The sequence below is a fragment of the Rosa chinensis genome, chromosome 1, assembly GCF_002994745.2.
Source record: "Rosa chinensis cultivar Old Blush chromosome 1, RchiOBHm-V2, whole genome shotgun sequence".
Lineage (NCBI taxonomy): Eukaryota > Viridiplantae > Streptophyta > Magnoliopsida > Rosales > Rosaceae > Rosa > Rosa chinensis.
This window is the reverse complement of record NC_037088.1, coordinates 31,551,640-31,556,998: the sequence shown is the minus strand read 5'-3', so window position 1 is coordinate 31,556,998 and position 5,359 is coordinate 31,551,640. Positions and strand designations below refer to the sequence as shown.

At 37.1% G+C, this 5,359-nt stretch overlaps 1 protein-coding gene across 1 annotated transcript; it reads left to right on the top strand.

Moving 5' to 3' along the window:
* The first annotated feature begins 249 nt into the window (after positions 1-249).
* On the top strand, positions 250-3,993 carry LOC112182573. Its single transcript, XM_024321080.2, has 4 exons — positions 250-451; positions 941-1,067; positions 1,171-1,243; positions 3,492-3,993. The coding sequence occupies exons 1-4, from the start codon at positions 265-267 to the stop codon at positions 3,756-3,758; spliced, it is 654 nt and encodes a 217-aa protein (XP_024176848.1). The 5' UTR covers positions 250-264; the 3' UTR covers positions 3,759-3,993.
* The last annotated feature ends 1,366 nt before the right edge of the window (positions 3,994-5,359 follow it).

The following is a 5,359-nucleotide window of genomic DNA, read 5'->3' as shown; positions in this document are numbered from 1 at the left end:
AAAACGATCGACTAAGATATTGTTTTTCCTCAACATGCATGTTGTGAAAAGAAAAGATGAGCACCGATAAGAAAACTGGTATAGGGGTTTATTATTTTTATTCCTATATATTATGTACTGCCCTGATAAAAAAAGCTATAGGATTTTTTGTGACATTTTCTTACCTAGTGTCACTCGACCAGTGGCAAATCCGGCCTAGTATAATTAATAGTTTAATACAAACCCGGCCCACGAGAAAAAAAAAAAAAAAAAAAATTAACCCTGATGTCTTTCAGCTTCGGCTTGCCTACTCTACTATCCATCCATCCCTCACAGACAAAGTCAAACACAAAACCCTCCGATATCCAAGATCACCTTCTTCTTCTTCGTCATCGGAGCCAGCCAAATCACAGAGGCCGTTTTTGTATCAGTCAGTACTCCGCCATGGGACAAGTCCTTGACAAATTACAAGGTACCCCTTCACTCACTCCCCTCTATTTCACACCCACTTGTTTCCTCCTGTTCTCTTAACAATTATAACCTTTCCTAATCTCATGGATGACCCATTAATTTTCCTGCAACATGGGTTTTCTTGCTCTTCGTGTTTGACTAACTCTACTGCTTCTTATTATGATTCATGAGTTTTCTGTAGTAGAACTACAAGGAAAGGATATGCCTTTGAAAATCAAGTTATTCCCTAATTTTTTCAGAGCTTTTAGTTTTTTTTTTGTAGCTCTCAGATTTATATCGTGGCCATTGTTGGGTTCTATTTCCAGTCACTTATTTCTTGATTCGAAGCAGTGATATGATCGGTTTGATATTGTGCTGGTAATCATTATGATATGCCACATCAGCAGATAGAATGTTGATTCTTCGTCCAGTCATTTGTCCATATGATATCATTTGTACTGAGGATTAGATGCAATCATATGTAGTGTCTGATAGTTTCTGCGCCTTGCAGGTAAGCAATGGAGGCGACAGCAAATCAGGAAGATTACGGACAAGGTGTTTGATCATTTCAAAAACGAGACAGGAAGGGCAAATTTGACATTCGAGGATGTCTACATTGGTGTACTACTTGTGTACAAGTGAGGAGCTATATATACTTACCAAATCTCTACAGCTGATTATTAACTAGTGGCCCTTTTGTTCTAATTAACTGACTTCTTTTGTTTTCCTGTTTGTTTGTAGTGATATTAACAAGCGTTTACCCGGCCCACATTTTGATCCACCCTCTAAAGATGCTGTCAGACTACTGATTCAGGTACCTATGAATGTTTACCATATTATTCTTATTGCTTCAAAGGTGTTTATAACTTGAATTCGGCAGATGACTTGAAATTTAGAGGGCACCTACAATCGTTGCTGTTTCTTAATATATGGATATTTTGTGAATGGTTATGGACCAACTGATAATGTGTGATTCCTCACTGTCCAACCAGTTATGGATAAGATATATCATTTGAAACTTTTACTGGTACAGATCCAATAGAGTAACAGATTTCATACAAACTCTTTAGAAAGGGAAGCAGACTTTTTTTTTCCTGTCTTTTAGGCACCAGGTTGGATTCGGTGGTTTTAAGGTTACTTACGGTGTACGAACGGTTCCTAAGTACTGACATGGGTTTACTGATGTTATTGCATCTTTATTCGTAATATTTATTTTTTTTAGTTTCCTATTTCCATATCCATCTCAGGATTAAGGAAACCAGTAAATCTGCACATTTTGTTGTACCCTTTTCAACCTGAAAATTTAGCATTCACCGTCCTTTTGGTTGAGCATCCACCATATTCCTTTTTACTCAACTATTAGGCCTCAGATTGGATTCGTGATTTTCAGGTTTACTCAACCTGCAGTTAGTAATGGTCCCTTGGTAGTACCATGGGTTTACTATCATTATCGAATCTCTATTGGGGTATTGATTGTTTCAATTTCCTATTTTAAAGTCCATCTCAGGAAGAAGGATATGTAATTATCTGAACATTTTCGTGTACCTTCTTCTACCAAGGATAATCTAACAAAGAGCAACTACCAGGTTATAATTCTCCGGAACCAAAGTTATATGCCTTCTTTGATTATCTTTTGATGCTGCTCTTATCTCTTGGTACGATCCTTAGAAATAATTTTTTTTCCCTTCTTCTTCCATTTAACTTTGTATCTTTGTCTTGCTCTTTTACCCTATTTTCGGGCCCTGTATTGGAGCTTAAATAAAGGTTAAATCCACATTCCAACTTTCAGTATAACTAACAGCCTCCATATCTAGGAACCTTCTTCCCCTGAGTCTTTCTTCGACTTGAAAGTAATGTTTAGCATCTTTTTTTTTTTTTAATTCAGAATGTTACTAGCTGATGGAAAATTTTTGTTATTGCTTTTTCGCATAATTAGTTACTAATGAAACACATCATTTGTTAGTAATTACTTTTGTTGGTAATTTTTGATATGCGTTCATTAGATACCTTTTTCGACACAAGAAGAAGTCTAGCTGGGCTGTAAGGGGGGGTAAACATATGTCCCAAAGTCACTGACATCTTAGAAGAAAGAAAAGAAGATGTGGGCATTCATTGGCTGAACTTTTCCTTTGAGCTTTCCATCAATTGTTAAGTCACTTGCTATCTTTGATGCTTCAGGTCTTGGAGGTCCTTTGGGGAAGGGGGTGGGAGGTTTGGGGTTGGGGGCGGGACCAGGGGTGCAGCAGGTTGGAGATATAGGCTCTTAGTGTAGAAGAGAATTAAACAAAGGAGTAGAAATCTTGGAAAGTAATTTCTTTCCATCTGGATTCGTCTTTGCACGATTCCTTATTATGGCATGGCTAGTCCCTACATATGAGACTGCATAACCCAGTTAAATGTATGAAATTTATAATACCACCTCTAATATTTATAGAGAAGCTTATTTTCTTGAAGGCATGACTAGGGGGCAGCCTTAGGCTTTCTATTTTCTTTTTCAAGTCTTTCCTGTATATAAGAGGATAAAACTCACATTCTAATAAAGGTTGTAGAATGAATACTTTGGTGGGTGGTTATAGTGCCATTGCTGAATGCCTTTTTAGAAATGGGTTTGTTCTGTTTTCTTTTGGCATTTGAATACATGAGTTGATTCCATAACCTGAGTAATCGTGATGTCAGTAACTCCCTCTTATCAGGCTTTCACTTAAACTTTTAGTCCATTGGACTATAGTTTCATATTGAGTAAAACACCTAGAAGATTGTTCACTTGGTCTGTCGGTCTTGTAAACAGTATATGCATATGCGTATGCATTCTGGATCAAAGAGGCAGACTGCTCAATCTCATTTTAATAATTCTTTTGATTTCTTTGTTCTATGATTTGAAATGTTTAGGTTAGTGATCAGAAGAAGAATTTTACTCATGTGTTTCCCTAACTAAATCTTTAATCATGTGTTTCCCTAACTAAATCTTGTTAGGCGCAATGATTCTTACATTGAAGCCTGGTAAAAATTTGGTTAGCTAAAGGATTCAGAAATATATATTGAGAAGTGTTGTTTATTTGCAGGAACACGATGTCAATCTTGACAGAGAAATTGACCGGGAAGAATTTGCCAAGTTGATCAAGCATATTACTGCCGACACACTTGTTATTATCAGTCAGGGAATGATCGTCACATTGGTTGCAGCACCAACAATTGCAATGGCGACAAAGAAGGCTACTGAGGGTGTACCCCATGTTGGGAAGGTCGTGCAACGGATACCCACTTCAGTTTATGCATCCCTTGTGACTCTTGTTGTCATGATGGTTCAGCATGCATGTCAGGAGCCCTAAATTCCCATATATGTGTTTAGCTAAGACCTTTTGGAAAGACTTCATATAAGACCTTTTGGGTGAAGAGTTGTGTAGCCAGTCAGATAGTCGTGGCTGACAGATATCTAGAAGGAGATTGGTGCTTGAACTTAATACAATGATGCTGGTATAATGGTATTGATGTTTGGTTCTCTGGTTTGCAATTTGTAAATTTCTTTGTTTAAATTATCAATTTCAAGAACAAAATTAAGATCAATTGTAGAAACCCCGGGCCATTTCATTGAGCATAAAATCCTATGACTATGCCTTGAATAAGGTATTTGCCTGATAGAGACATAGGGTACCTTATTCAGTCTTCACTACTTTATGGCCAATTATTCTCTTCTGAGTTCTGATGATCACTACAGTCCACCCATTCTACGAAGTTTATTAGCATACTAATGTCTAGGAGGTTAATGTTAATCCTCTTTTTGATCAAGAAAAAAAAAAACCTCCTTGAATTGGAGAGCAACAAGATATGCAAAGATGCATCAATGACTGCTTCGAAATTCAACAGGAGAAAAGAATACATGTTGATGAACTGGAAGCTCAAGATTTTACAAAGCTTGAACAGATGAAAAAGATTTTACAGCACCCACCGCACGAATGTCTGAGTAAGACGGTTAACCAAATTATTTCATCATTTAGAAAAGACAAAAAACCGACAAGGGCTGTGGTTTAAGAGTTCAAAATGCTGAAACAGTAGCAATACACTGTATATTAACCAAAAGGAATAAGATTGATTGTGAATATGGTAATGTTCACTTTCAGAAAAAGTGTATACATAAGCATAGATATCCCAGATAACACAGTAGCAAATATCATCTAACAAATAAACCTTATAAAATCCCAAGGATCGAGTCTGAACATTGAGATCATAATATAGATTAAAATGGTCATCATTTACTTGGACATCCTAATATAAAAGTGGTCTGAAGCATACTACAAAATAGAAATAGAGCAAGTCATGCCTATAACTGATAGTAATAATTAACTGGAGTCAATGCAGATCAGGCGGTCTCCTCTTCCAACAAATAAACCTTATAAAATCCTAAGGAGTCTAAACATTGAGATCATAATATAGATTAAACGGTCATCATTACTTATACATCCTAATATAAAAGTGGTCTGAAGCATACTACAAAAGAGAATTAGAGCAAGTCATGCCTTTAACTGGTAGTAATATTTAAGTGGAGTCAATGCAGATCAGGCGGTCTCCTCATCATCATCCTCCTCCTCCTGATCAGCTGGTGGTGCGAACGCGTAGAGTGGTGGTCGAGCATTCACAGGCATTGGTGGTGGCGTTGTTGTTGTTGGGTAGAATGGTTGAAATGCCGGTGGCGTGGGACTTGGTGTGGTAGAGTTATTGTTTGCCTCAATCTCATGCTTGACAAAGAAAACGATCAATGCCACAAAAACCAGTATCAGGACAGCTGCACCAAAAACTCTGATTTTCGCCATTGATCGATCTGCACCAATAAACTACACCAACACCACACACAATTATAAATCATTAATCTCAAATTAAATGAAAGTTATAATGTGGAGATATTGCCAACTTATGTTCCTGAACAGAGAATAGC